At 43.5% G+C, this 14082-nt stretch overlaps 1 protein-coding gene across 2 annotated transcripts; it reads right to left on the bottom strand.

Annotated features, from left to right (window-relative positions):
- Positions 1-1244: 1244 nt before the first annotated feature.
- Positions 1245-6860, bottom strand: LOC109271415 (HLA class II histocompatibility antigen, DM beta chain). Of its 2 annotated transcripts, XM_019456707.2 has the most exons (6): positions 6522-6855; positions 5563-5844; positions 4015-4299; positions 2171-2287; positions 1976-2011; positions 1245-1605 (listed from the first exon to the last, which is right to left on the bottom strand). In XM_019456707.2, exons 1-6 carry the CDS (start codon positions 6574-6576, stop codon positions 1589-1591), a joined length of 792 nt encoding a protein of 263 aa, XP_019312252.2. In that variant the 5' UTR covers positions 6577-6855; the 3' UTR covers positions 1245-1588. The 2 variants fall into 2 exon arrangements, with proteins under 2 accessions (XP_019312252.2, XP_019312253.2); XM_019456708.2 differs by lacking the exon at positions 1976-2011 and having other exon boundaries at positions 6522-6860.
- Positions 6861-14082: the final 7222 nt, after the last annotated feature.

The raw sequence follows: 14082 nt of genomic DNA, 5'->3' as shown, positions 1-14082 counted from the left end.
CTGTAAGAACAGTGCTTCCCCCATTCTTCTGCAGGCTCCCATCAGCGTAGAAACAGTCCAAAGATGAAGGGTTCTAGCCCCCATGACCACCCCTCACACACACACACACCCACATTCATGGATAGCAGCACACAGAGTAACGCAGTCTGTCTTCTGCCTCTTCCCCCAGCTCATCAGATTCTGATCTTATATATTCCTACATAGATACCCACATGCAAATATGCATCCATAACCCCTTGTTCTCCTGCCCCAATATTCGGTTAGGCTAAGCTGCTTCAGTACTCATCTTCATTTCTGGTTTTGTTTCCTTGCCCACAGTATCCAACTCCAATTCCAAAAACAATTCCACTGCCCAGCTTTCTGTGTCCAGCAGGTGTCACCCTTCACTGGAAACAAATGGCACCTCTCTTCCACAGGTGTGAAATTTGTACCTCAGTAGTGGATGTCCCTCAGGTTTGGGGTAGAAGGAAATGAAAGCGTGGCTCTGAAGAGTGGTGTGCTCACCAGCATGAAGATCCTCAGAATAAAGCAATCTACTTACTTCCAGCTAAGGTAGACAAACATCTTATAGAGAATTTGCTTTTTGATCTTAGACACCCTATTTAACCCCTGAATCTTGCTTTCTTCATCTGTGACACAGAAGGAGACAATCTTTTCCTTCTAGGGTTATTGTGAGAAATTAATGAGATAAAAACACAAAGCACTTAGCCCAGAACCTAAATAAGTACTTGAGCTATGGGCCCTTCCCTGCTTAGGGTATGGAAGAAATAACTGCCCAGAACTCCCATCTGGAGTTGAACTCTGCCCCAAGTCCTATCTGAGGATCTGCATCGGGGTTGTGATGAGGACAAAATGAAATAATGCATGTAAAGCACTTGATACAATGCTTGGGCCAGAAAGGTGAGTAACAGGTAATAACTAACATCACTATTATGGGCTCAGCATGTGCCAGCAATGTTCTTAGCCGTCTGCAAGTATGAAGTCATTCAATCCTCCTAAGATCCCTTATGAGGTCAGTCAACTGTCAATTCCCTGCCTCTCCCTTATTCTGTGACTCCATCCAACCACGGTTTAATTTCTTCTTATGAATTATGTATTAGAAAACTGCCCCCATTCTGTTATGTCTAAAGGGAATAATTAGAAGGAGGCACTGACTCCTCCACTCAAATAGGAAAGAATTCACCCAATCCATAACTCTGCTTGTGGTGCCTCCCCAGGGCCTCAGGAAAAAGCATAGAAAAACCTTATTTCCACCAGAGTTTATTCCTCAGACATGATCACCAGCGACTCACTGGCCCCCATGGCACAGTGTGGGCCCCACAAGGGCCTTTAACCTTCCTCCCCAGACTACATTTGCCCCAGAAACATAGCCTTGGATGTTAACTTGGTTACAGAATATTCCCAGGAACGAGTTCCCCCAACTCACTAAGGTTTACATGGGGTGGGCTGGGAAGTTCAAAGATCTGGGTGGAGAAACCACAGGATCCAAGAAAATTTGGAGGGTCTGAGGATGTTGAGGGGACACAGCAGCATCACTAAGAGTTTGAATCTCCTCCTCCCTTGGAGTGGAAGTTGTAGGACCCTGCCCCTAGGAGATGTGTTGACCTGCAGAAGAAATAAAAAGGACATAATAAGACTTTAAACCAACTTGACCCCATCATCGGTCTCTATAACCATCCATGCCAGAGCCCATAATACAGTGATACTGAAAATTCTAGATCACCAAGGACTAATACCACAAAGCCACTTTCAGTCATGTCCCCATAGATGCTCCACTGGATAGAAGACAGGGGTGTAGGCATTCCTCTTTCCTGTTCCCAATCCTAACAATGGCAGTTTAAATTATGCTCTTGGCAACATGCTGGTGGAATTTCAACCCTATGATAAGCACCATTAGCTGAGCCCAAAAGCTGAGCCCAGTGAACTCTCACCCCTCCAAAGGACCAGTAGGCAAACAGACCAATAGAGATGTTACCTTCTGGATAAATGGACCCAGGGAGGAAAATGTAGCCTAGGAGAAGAAAATATCTGATTAGAGGTCAGTCTGTGGATAAAAGTCTCTGGCAATACTCACAGCAAATGGGGTAGCAATGGGAGGACCAGTCACAAACGGAGAGTGAGCAGAAATTGGGAGCAAGACTGGCAACAGGAGATTAGGTGCAGCACTCACCAGAGGAGCTAGCTTTCTGCCAGCTGAGCAAACCAAGAGACAAAATGATGAGGCCCAGGCCCAGAGTCACTGCAGCCACCGAAACCTTCAGTGTCTGCATCGGGGACAGCCCAGGTGCTGCAAAAAATAGAAACTTATTAGAACCAATCTGTCGCTCATTCCCAGAGCAAACTTAATTTAGTGCGACCTGTACCTAGCAGGTTCAAAGGTGCTTTATCCCAATGCCAAGGATCTAGCTCACACCAACCTACTCCCAAGGAAACAGACCTTCCTCAAAACCCCCATCCTGGGGCGCCTGGGTGGCGCAGTCGGTTAAGCGTCCGACTTCAGCCAGGTCACGATCTCGCGGTCCGTGAGTTCGAGCCCCGCGTCAGGCTCTGGGCTGATGGCTCGGAGCCTGGAACCTGTTTCCGATTCTGTGTCTCCCTCTCTCTCTGCCCCTCCCCCGTTCATGCTCTGTCTCTCTCTGTCCCAAAAATAAAAATAAAAAATGTTGAAAAAAAAAATTAAAAAAAAAAAAAAAAAAAAAAAAAAAAAAAAAACCCATCCTGTAGCTCTCCACTCCTAGAGTAGCCCTGGGGGACCCCTGTTGCCAGAGTTATCACTCTAGCTACTCGGTCCTCTCTAATACAGTGGGACCTCTCAAGGCATCTTTTTTCCTTCCTTCACCCCCACAGGCCCTCTCACCAAAGAATAAAGGATTCCTCAGTCCCTTCTCCATTTACCCCATGGTGACAACGTTTACTCCCTTATGTGTTCTACCTGAGTATTTGTCTATTAAAATGTCTTTCCACCTTTGTTAACTCTCAATGATCCCATTCCATGAGTTATCTGATACCGATGTGTCTCCTCCTGTCCACATCCAGATTTCCAGAACATGTCTCCATCCCACTCCGTAGCTCCTGCCTCCTGGAACCCATCATACTCTGAATCTCATCACACCCAGTTTCCTTCCCCATGCTAGAATGAACATTCCATCGCCAAAGGAAACTCAGGTGCATGTTAGGAAGGAGACTTTCCCAGGAGAGCTGAGGTGTGCCTGTGGGTTCTTCTCTCTGCTCCTCATGCCCTTCTCAGCTGCCCAGCAAGACAGCACTCCCCAAAGGGGGAACCCAGTCTCAGCAGCCAGTCTGGGACTCTGTTCCCTGGCCCTTTGTAGATACCCTTCCTCTTCCTCTTCCTCTTCCTCATTTCTTCCTCTTCTCTTTCCCCAAATCTGTATACCAAATCTCTTGGTACCTTTAACTACTTCCAATCCTGGGCTTGCAATCCAGTGGCGATTGGTTCCTGTTCATTAAGCCCCAAGCATGTAAACCAAAGTGCCTACCAGCCATGGCTTTTTCTTCCCTGTCAGAGCAGCCCAAATTCAGTACTCCCCCCACACCAACAGAAATTTCTCTTTCTCCTGAAACCTTTTTTATTTCCTCAATTCCCATTCCTGACCCGACAACAGAATAGTTGAAATTTGAGGATCCTAAAATATTGCATCATGATTTGGGGTCCTGAAAACATGGTTACCAAATCCACATCCTCTTTTTCAGGACAGTCACGCTGTTCCCTCCCACCCTCAGACATATGCACCACAACATCAACCATACCACCATGGCGACAACTACAGTCACTCTTTCCATTCCTGTCTCCCATTGCTCCATCTCTGGCCATCAGTCCTCCACCAGTTCCTCCAGACTCGCTCCTCATTCATAGCATCTCCCTTCCCTGCCATATACCATGGACCCGTCCACATGTCACTCCCTGTGCCAAAATGTTGCTGTTCCTTTTTCAACCATCCACTCACAATAGCTCTCTGCTTCAACCCTAATTCCTCTCACCCGCCATGCACTTACTCCAGTCCTCGCAGATGGGCTCAAGAGCCCCGATGTGATCCACCACGCAGGTGTAGGTGTCCCCGAAAGAGGGAGTTGTGGCTAAATGAGAGACGGTCTGATACGTCCAGTCTCCATTGGGCTGAGCCATCTTAGGGGCACTTCTGTGAGGGAGGACAGGCTGCCCATTCTTCCTCCATGAGATATTCACATCAGCTGGATAGAAGCCCCACACGTAGCAGGCCAGCATCACACGCTCCTTCGTGTTAAAAGGAGTGGTTTTGGCTACCTGCACAGTTGGTGGCCCTGCATAGGAGGAAAATGTGGTCGTGAAAGAGGGCCACAGACTGGCTTCTTCTCCAACCTGGTTTCTTTCCTACTTCAATTCTTCGTGGTTTTGCCAACCTGCCCTCCCCGCCCCCACTCCATGTCACCACATATCCCTTTGAAAATGAGGAGTTAGAATTTCCTCCTGCTTTGCTCTTTCTCTTCTCCCATTCCTTCACTGCCCCTTCCTTTCCTTCCTCCTCCAAAATTACATTTGATCACATTGAGTAGAAGCCAGATCTGGACTGCAAGCTGTCTCAGAAGTTGTCGTATTTATTTCAAACATATAAGCTAACTGTTGTCGAGAGTTGTAAGTTGGGGTTTGTAAAGGTAGGAAAAGATGTCTGCCCTCAAATCTCATTTAACAAATTAAGTGGCTAAATCAAGCAACATATTTCCTTGGAGAGTTTAAGGAAACAAGCCTAACTCGCATCTAATTCTCTTAAATTTGGATTAGTCTAGTACAAATTAATGAGATTACTAATATTGCCATTCTCTACTAGTTTGTTGTCCTAGGCAACTCCCCTGCTTGCCTCTACCTTGGTGCTTTTCAAAGAAAATCTTAAATAAATACCCAAGAAACTGTTAAAACTCAGATTTCCTAGGTTGCATCCTCAGATATTTTCACTGAGAGGATGTGTAGTGGCCCTCAAGGGTTTGTATTTTTAACAAGCACCTTCCCCAGGCAATTCTGAGAAAAGTGGTCCAGAGATCACATGTTAAGACATATTACTCTCTCCTATGAAGATCTTCATATTTTCTTTTACCAATCTCAAGTCATTCTCAGGGCAAGGGCTTTGGGGCAAGAAAGCATATTGAAATCCTCTGGGAGGCTTTCTAAATATCCCCATGACCAGGCCCATCCCAGACCTAGAACATCAGAACCTAGCATAAAGAGGCATGCGCATTTTGGGAAAAGGCATTCTGGTTGTTCTGACACGCTCCTGGCTGAACTTGGCTCTGCATCTTTGAGATGCCCTGCATTGGAGGAAAACATGTTTACTTTCTCCTCAATAGCTCCCCATTGGCTCAAACATCACCTCCCCTTCTTTATCTCTGCTCCACTCCCATCAACAACCCTTTGAAGGTCAACACTCACTCTTTCTACATTTCAGGTCCACACATTTTCTGCTTCTTTCCTGCCCAAATCTCAAACCCCTTGCTTACAGAGGGATACTCCCTGGACTCCCCCCTCCTAATTGTGCTTCTTAAAATAGCCCCTTTACACCCCTCTCTTCTTACGTGTCCTGTGGGTCAGTGATCCCCAGAAGGACTGGGTATGTGTGGCACAGTCCTGGAGCCCATTAGACAAGCGCTGGAGTAGGCTTTCCTGTTGGTTGAGGTAATCTGAGAAGTAATTTGCCAAGACACTCAGTACCCCAAATTCACAAGGGGCCATTTTGGATGTTTGGGGATCCCAGCAGGTCAGCAAATCCTTGTTGAAGGAGACACAATATGTGAAATCCTTTGGAGTCCCATCATCATCCAACAGACAGGTGCTTTCCACATGGGCTAAAAAGCCACCTACAGAAGCCAGAGAAGGGGAGCAGCTCAGAGACGTCTTCAGGGAGCCCCAACTCCAGTTTCATCCTGTGAGTGGGGCGTAGCTTTCCTGCCTCAGGCAGCAGCTACAGACCAAGCTCCTGACTGGAGTGTCTGGGAGCACCGAGTAAGGGAATAGAGGGTAGTAGCAGAGAAGTTTTTAGATGCCATTTCCTCTTTATATGAGACTAAGTACGGAAACAGGAATTGCCCAAAATTATTTGCAAGTTTAAATGCAACAATTTACCCAGGACAAGACCTTCAGTGAGGCAAATTATTGAGTGAGAAAAGGGGTCAAGGGAAAGAGTCAGCTTTGTTGTATGCTGGATATTTTATTAAATATTAACTCCATATATATTTATGAAGCATACACACATATTATGTGCCACTGTGCTAGCAGCTGAGAATGCAGCAGGAAACAAGACAGATGTTGCCCTTGCTTACATTCCAGTAAGAGATCTATGTTACACAAATAATTATACAGCTAAATTATTTTAAAATTGTCATAAAGATACAAAAGGACAAAGTGCTATCAGAGTATATACCAGGGAGACAAACTGTAGCCTGGGGTGTCCAAATCCAAATGAACCCCCTTGCAGAGGAAAGGAGGAGAGGAAAGGAGCAGAGGAAAGGAAGGTCCCAAGAAAGAATGTCCTTACCTGCTCTGGTGGAGCCCAGGCTGAGGCCTAGCAGCAATGGCAGGAGTGTGTTCATGCTCTGCTCTAGGAACACACTGGGAATTCAGTCCCCTGGACCAGTTCTTCCAGGGGCCCTGGGTCCTCGCCTGCTCCAGAAGCCCCAGCCTGGATAGGTGATCTCCAGATCCTGCGTGGAATACAGTATTGCCCCAGTTCCTTGATCCCCACTAAATTAGTGATTTGGAGTCACCCAGCCCCTAGATACTAAACCTGTTCCTACCAGCTCTTCTAAGTCAGAGTTGCAAACTAAGAATTGTCAGATCGGTGAAGTAGGCGGGGACAAACGTAGAGACAAATGGCTCAGTGCTTCAGCCTAGCATCATCAGTTACCAGGTAAATCTTATCCTGTCCTAGGCTTTAAACCACTCCATCTTTTAACTCTTTGCCGGTGGGAAAGACCAGTCTGTAGGTAGATTTCCCTAGATCAGTGGAGAGAATAATCCCAATATTCCCAAAACATATGTAGCCTGGAATGCCCATTGGTTTAACAGTTTCCTTTCAAAATCCTTCCAAAAGACTGGCACTAGATAACTTCTCATGTCCCTTAGAGGGAGGTTACTTAGAAAGATGTTACAAACCCTCAGTCTGTCCCGTCATTTGGAGATGGAGATGGGATGATGGAAGGCCCTTCTAGAGCAAGTGGCTGCTGTGATGAAGGAGGCACAGGAAGAGTGCAGCGTTATCTGGCATCAAACCAAGACAGTTCCACCTTAGAGGTCAGAGACAGAGCCTGGAAAATCCCTCCCTGGGATTCCATTGCTTCTTTTGTTCTAGCCAGCAAAGCTTCCTCTCATCTTTTCTGCTTTTTGGAGCCAGGAAATCCTCTCTCCAACACTCTGAGCCATCTCTGGGCAGACTGCAGGACAACTCCCTTAACCCTTGATAAACAGCTGGTGGTGGACCAGTTCCCAAAGCTCACCTGCCTCCCCCAAATGCAACTTCTCATGTATTTTTCTCCCTCTGGTCCTACCTATCCCCAAGCAGGTCCCTGCATTATGAAGCCACTAGAAAAATATAATAAAGCTTCTCTCCTCTTCTTCCCCAGGAAAAGACAGATTTTAAATTTCAATTCGTGCTCCTAACCCACTGTGAACTATGCAATTGGTGGCTTTTTCCATCACAATTTAAAACCCTAAATTAGCTTCTCTCTGCTCCCCATCAGGCTTCAGGGCTGTGTCTCTTCACCTCTGAGTTTCTGCAAGCTCTTGGACTTGATTTAGTAATGAGCTAAATGAGAGAGGATTAAGAGACAGCCCCTTGACACCACACTTATCTATCGATATTTGTGAAGAAAAAAGAAGCATGTGCCAAAAGTGAAGACAAAGATGAATATTAGAAACAAAAGACTTGTTTCATGTAATGAGTTGAGATTAATTGAAGTTCTGCCCATGTTTCCCAGCCACCCTTACTCTCAACCCCACCCTGATTATAAGATGCTTCTATACTCTACCTCCTCTAATGGGCCATCAGGTGAGCTGGAATGGTCAGAAAATCGGGCAGTAAGTCCAAAATTTGTTGATCTTCTGCTTTGAAACAGATACTATACTAGGTAGGCCCTTTCCATGGTATCTCATATAATCTTAAAAGACCTGTTAAGTGTCCTCATTTTACAGTTTTGAAAACAGATCCAAATATTCACACCCAAGGTCTAGAGGTACACACACACATACACACACACGCGCGCGCGCGCACACACATCATATACACAAACATAGACACAGGTGCACACGTGCACACACGAGCCTGTCCGCACCCTCACTACATCCTGGGGCTGAGATGACCCACAGAAAGGTAGCTAGTGGCGGCCTCTGTTGAAAAAAAGATAAAGGGAAGAACCAATCCATCCATCCAAGTCTTAGCTTCCCTGTTCTCAGAACTCCTTCTGTTCTTAGAACCTGTGTCTCCTTGCTTTCTTTTTTTTTAATTTTTTTAATGTTTATTTATTTTTGAGACAGAGACAGAGCATGAGTGGGGGAGGGGCAGAGAGCGAAGGAGAGACAGAATCTGAATGAGCCTCCAGGCTCTGAGCTGTCAGCACGGAGCCCAACTCGGGGCTTGAACTCACGGACCATGAAATCAGGACCTGAGCCAAAGTCGGACACTTAAAGGACTAAGCCACACAGGTGCCCCTCCTTACTTTCTCTTTTGACATTTTCAAAACTGTAAACTCTCTGCCACACACACACACACACACACACACACACACACACACACTTCCCCTTTACATCCTTCCCCTTTCCCCTACGTAGGTAGTGAGCCTAACCTTGTAGGCACCAGGGCTTGGGATCCTCTTCAATGTCTACAAAGCCTGCCTGGGCACAGGAACGGTGGCGGTGTGGTCACGTGCCTGTGCAGGGGTGGTGGCCGCCAGCGTGCTGAGCCCCCCGCCCCACGGAGTTCCCTCTCGTGTCTGGGCCTGTACTCTGGCAGCCAAAGGAGACGTGAAACCCCCCGTGAGGCAGCAGCAGGAAATGCAGAAAATTTCACTTCTCTATTAATGAGAAGACTGAAGGTGCTTTTTAGACTAAAGCAGGACAGAAAACCCAGAGACCTGTGCTCAGCGAAGAGGCTTCTTCCTTCCCCTCCCCTCCTAATTTTACATAGAGCTGTGTCCCCCACCTCCCATCAACCCAAAAGAACATTTTAAGTGCACTGTCCATTGTGATTGTATAACTATTTCTGTAGCACCAGGACTGAAGGAGTGAGGGAGCCACAGCCACATACCCACATGCTGTCCCTTTTTTTACTGCCACTACCCAAGCCCAGAGCACAAGTCCTCTCCTTCCACACTGCCTCTCCCTCTAGGCTGGCCACCATGCACCACAAGTAGACTGACCACAGCATTTCCGTGCAGACTACTACAGGCAATGCCCAGCTAGAAGATAAGGATTCAGCCCCCATGTCATTTGATTTTAGGTCAGTTGGGGAGTGAGAACAAACATCTGTAAAGAGAAGAATTTATGTTAAATCAAGTAAGCAATAAGGCCATTGTACTTCAAAGAGAAATCATTGAGGGCATGGTGGACAGGGAGTCCTCCCCATCTGAGGACGCCTGGAGGTGAGCACTGAATACTGGTCTGGAGTCATGTTCAGAAGAGCAAGGCAGTTGGCACCACAGTCCTGGCATATAACTCCACAAGTTTGGTAATGTTATGAGGTGCTGTTGGGGGTCTATCAGGAGCCCGACCTGGCTAAAACAAAAACAGACCACAATAACATCGCTGTCATCACATACTGAAGGAAGTCACAAATGTGGTCTCACGCTGTTCCTGAGAGTATGACCATAATAATAAATCACATCTTGGTACTTCCTTATGTTGCTCCCTGTAAGCTCTCAGGTTCCTCTTCTGGACAGATGTTTTAACTCAAGCCTCAATTTTATAAACTCAAAAATTGCGCAACCCACCAATCATTTGCAATAGAAAACCAAAAGCATGAGACCACATTTGTGACGTCTTTCAATGTCTTCTCAAAACTACACACACCTGCACCCTGCCAGGATTGCTAATATTACTTCCCAGTCTGTCCAACCTCGCCTCTACCCAGCCCCACCTCACCTCTGCCCTCCTACTCCATCTTCTACCTTAAATTCACTGCTCCAGACCCTAACCTTGGGGTTACTGTTGCTGTACCTAGCCCATCATCTTTTCATCCTGCGGCCAAATTACTTGAACAGCTAGGGGATATTCTATGTCATTTGTCACCACAGCTCCTGAAAAATGTTACTATAAGAACTTTATGGATAAAAGGGAAAACTTTATTAAGATCCATATGAACACCTCAGAAAATGAAAAGACATATTCACAGATGGGGCATCCTAATTTAATGAAGAAGCCAATTTCTCCCCATATCACTAACCTAAATGCTGTCCTAACCAAATCATAGCAGGATTTGGGGAGAATTTGATAAAGTGATTCTAAAAGTACACGGAAATCAAACCCATGAGCATCTTAGACAATTTTAGTAAAGAAGAGCAAAATGGGGTTTTTAGAGAGGTGAAGTTATAAAGAAATGGAAAACAGCCCTGCCAAATATTAAGACATATGAAAAGCCATAATAATTAAAACAATATGATACTGACATAGGAACTGACAAACCAGTGGACCAAATAATTCAGAGACAAATCCATGAACATAGGGAAACTTGGAATAAAATCCCTGGGAATAAATAGAATGTTTAGTAAATGATATTAAGAAGATCAATTTACTCTTTGGAGGAAAAGAAAGTTGTATCCTTATTCACATCATATAGAAAAATTCCAGATCAGTAAAGATATAAATGTTAAAGGAAAACAATAACACTAATAGAAGAAAGCATAGTGAAATTCATACATGGCCAGATAAATATAAGGCAAGTTTTTCTACCCAAAATTACTCATCAGGTAAAAGGGAATTACTTTATACACAAGTCCTTAGGTTCTTTTGTTTTCAAATTATGGCCACTCTTTCAAAGATGTTTGGAGAAGATACATTATCCCAAAATGAGGTTAATAAATACAAGGGCCTCCATACTGTTTTCAACAGTGGCTACACCAATTTACTGTCCTGCCAGCAGTGCATCACCAGTGTAGAGGTTGCTCAAAAAGTTAAAAATAGAACTACCATTTGATCCACCAACTCCACTTTTGAGTATTTATCCAAAGAAAATGAAAACACTAACTCAAAAAGATATATGCACCCCATGTTGATTCAGCATTGTTTACAATAGCCAAGGCATGGAAAAAACCCAAGTGTCTATTAATGGCTGGATGGATAAAGAAATTGTGGTTGGGGTGTGTGCGTGTGTGTGTGTGTGTACAATGAAATGTTAATATTATTCAGCTATTAAAAAAAAAAAGGAAACCTTTCCATTTGTGGCAACATGAATAGATCCCAAGGGCATTATGCAAAGTGAAATAAGTCAGACAGAGAAAGAAAGATAACATATAATCTCTCTTATATGTGGAATCTAAAAAAGTAAAACATAAAAATAAAAAAAAGTATTCATAGACACAGAGAACAGATTGGTGGTTGAGAGATTGGAGGAAGAAATTAATGAAATGTTTTTGATGTCTATTTTAGTTTAAATAGATCATTTTTTAAAATAAACAAAAGAATTTGGAAGTCATTCACATAATCAAAAAATACATTAAAAATAAATTTAAAATTGTTTTATAAAATGTTAATGATGGCTGCAGCAACTTTCTACTCAACACGTCTCTGGAGGTAAGGGAAACAAAAGCAAAAATGAACTATTGGGACCTCATCAAAATAAAAAGCTTTTGCACAGTGAAGGAAACAATCAGCAAAACTAAAAGGCAACCGACAGAATGGGAGAAGATATTTGCAAATGACACATTAGATAAAGGGTTAGTATCCAAAATGTATAAAGAACTTATCAAACTCAACACCCAAAAAACAAATAATCTAGTGAAGAAATTGCAAAAGACATGAATAAACACTTCTCCAAAGAAGACATCCAGATGGCCAATCGACACGTGAAAAAATGCTCAACATCACTCATCATCAAGGAAATACAAATCAAAACCACATTGAGATACCACCTCACACCTGTCAGAAACATTAACAACTCAGGCAACAACAGATGTTGGCGAGGATGCAGAAAGAGAGGATCACTTTTGCACTGCTGGCGGGAATGCAAACTGGTGCAGCCATTCTGGAAAACAGTACAGAGGTCCCTAAAAAATTAAAAATAGAACTACCCTATGACCCAGCAATTGCACTACTAGGTATTTATCCAAGGGATACAGGTGTGCTGTTTTGAAGGGGCACATGCACCCCAAAGGTTATAGCAGCACTATCAACAATAGCCAAAGTATGGAAAGAGCCCAAATTTCCATCCACAGATGAATGGATAAAGACGATGTGGTATGTATATACAATGGAGTATTACTCGGCAATCAAAAAGAATGAAATCTTGCCATTTGCAACTACATGGATGGACCTAGAGGGTATTATGCTAAGTGAAATTAGTCAGTCAGAGGGGCACCTGGGTGGCTCAGTCGGTGAAGCGTCTGATTTCGGCTCAGGTCATGATCTCGCGGTCCATGATTTTGAGCCCGACTGTGCTGACCGCTCAGAGCCTGGAGTCTGTTTCCGATTCTGTGTCTCCCCCTCTCTCTCTGACCCTCCCCCATGCATGCTCTGTCTCTCTCTGTCTCAAAAATAAAAAAATAAATAAACGTTAAAAAAATAATTAAAAAAAAAGAAATTAGAGAAAAAAAAATATCATATGACTTCACTCATATGAGGACTTTAAGAGACAAAACAGATGAACATAAGGGAAGGGAAGCAAAAATAATATAAAAACAGGGAGGGGGACAAAACAGAAGAGACCCTTAAATGTGGAAAACAAACAAAGGGTTACTGGAGGGGTTGTGGGAGGGGGGATGGGCTAAATGGGTAAGGGACATTAAGGAATCTACTCCTGAAGTCATTGTTGCACTATGTGCTAACCAACTTGGATGTAAATTTAAATAAATAAATAAATAAGTAAGTAAATAAATAAATAAATAAATAAAATGTGAATGGAAACAGTTAATATCCCCACATTAATATATCATGTTATAAAACATGTTATTTTAATTTTGTGAGTTAGTAACTAAATAAAGGTAGCTAGCAGACATTTGACTATTTCCCTATAACTTTTATATCCCTCAAACTTTATATATTGAAATTGGTCAAAAAACTTCTAAAATATTCCAATCAAGAAAACTGAGTATCATTTTATCACTTTACATTCCAGTGAAAATTGTGACTTTACTGCCTTGGGGTTGGAAAGAATTTCTTAAGATCACAAAACACAAACCATGAGGGTTCTGACTGTCAAAATTAAATAATTCTATTCAGGGAAAGAATATATATGAATTTAACTGAAGAGCAGCAAACTAGAAGAAGGCATTGCAATATTTATACTGACGTAAAATTATTACATAGACTATATAAGAAATCCCCACAAATTCACAAGAAGACAATGCAATTTTAAAAATAGACAAAAGATATGAATCAGCAATTCACAGAGAGAAACCTATGAAAAGATGACCAACTTCAGTAGTAACACGAGAAAGGCAAATTAAAAGGAAATACCACTTTACATCCACCCTATTGCCAACATTTGAAAGTCTCGTAATTTCAAGTGTTAGTGATGATAAAGGAAAATGAGAACCACCTTGCTACATTGATGGAAGGATAAACTGTTTATAATCCCTGAATTATATAAATTACCAACTAGTTGGGTGAAAAAAATTAACGTATGAAACAAGGCAGCGTATCCTTGAGAGCAAAGTCTGTGGTGAAGTGTGTTAAGTTTTAGAGAAGCTCAGTGAAGATCAATTAAGGGTGGAGGAGGGTTGCCAGGCTGACACAGTGGGAAGAGCATGTGACTGAGACGGAAGCCTGATCCCGGGATCTCGTGTTCAAGACCCACGCTGGGTGTGGAGATTAGTAAATAAACTTTAAAACAAAACAAAACAAAAAAAAGCCTGCAGGATTAGGGATAGGTTCACAGAAGGAGTGAACGTGGA

This window comes from Panthera pardus, unplaced genomic scaffold (assembly GCF_024362965.1).
Source record: "Panthera pardus isolate Hobbes unplaced genomic scaffold, ASM2436296v1 HiC_scaffold_17, whole genome shotgun sequence".
NCBI lineage: Eukaryota > Metazoa > Chordata > Mammalia > Carnivora > Felidae > Panthera > Panthera pardus.
The sequence above is the reverse complement of the archived record's forward strand: the minus strand, read 5'-3'. Positions and strand labels throughout refer to the sequence as shown.

Excerpts from the sequence above, each read along its gene's own strand:
- LOC109271415 (XM_019456707.2), bottom strand. The coding sequence starts at position 6,576 with ATGAACACACTCCTGCCATTGCTGCTAGGCCTCAGCCTGGGCTCCACC. Across the intron at positions 5,845-6,521 it reads CCTGGGCTCCACCAGAGCAG|GTGGCTTTTTAGCCCATGTG; the intron begins GTAAGGACATTC and ends TGGCTTCTGTAG. Across the intron at positions 4,300-5,562 it reads ATCACTGACCCACAGGACAC|GGCCACCAACTGTGCAGGTA; the intron begins GTAAGAAGAGAG and ends CCTCCTATGCAG.